Below are 271 nucleotides of genomic sequence, written 5' to 3' on the forward strand. Positions count from 1 at the left end.
CTGTCCACTGCTGAAGCGCCAGGCGAGGGCACCGCGCTGCCCGCCTGGATGCGCCTGTACTTCTACGGGATGCACGGGATCACCCTGGACGTGCTGGTGTCCTCGGCGCAGAGCTTCGCTCGAAGCCCGGACGCGCGGATGCTCGGCTTCTCCTCTCCCTACCGCTGCCTCTTGCACTCGCTCACCCACTTCGCCCTGGAGAAGCTCTACCTGCAGCAGCCGCGCTGCCCCAGCGCCTTCGTCTTCAATTTCCTCCTGTACCCCTCGGCCC

At 66.8% G+C, this 271-nt stretch overlaps 1 protein-coding gene across 1 annotated transcript in view; it reads left to right on the forward strand.

Moving 5' to 3' along the window:
• The window catches only part of Tmem229a (transmembrane protein 229A), a gene marked incomplete at its 5' end in the record, with an annotated part of 3,431 nt that continues 3,160 nt past the window's right edge, over positions 1 to 271 (forward strand). Inside the window, one exon of the mRNA XM_010635380.2 lies at positions 1 to 267. Coding sequence (XP_010633682.1) covers positions 1 to 267 — 267 coding nt within the window. The remainder of the gene's footprint in view (positions 268 to 271) is intronic.

Source organism: Fukomys damarensis, unplaced genomic scaffold, assembly GCF_012274545.1.
Source record: "Fukomys damarensis isolate Sample0158 unplaced genomic scaffold, DMR_v1.0_HiC HiC_scaffold_4, whole genome shotgun sequence".
NCBI classification, from domain to species: Eukaryota; Metazoa; Chordata; class Mammalia; order Rodentia; family Bathyergidae; genus Fukomys; species Fukomys damarensis.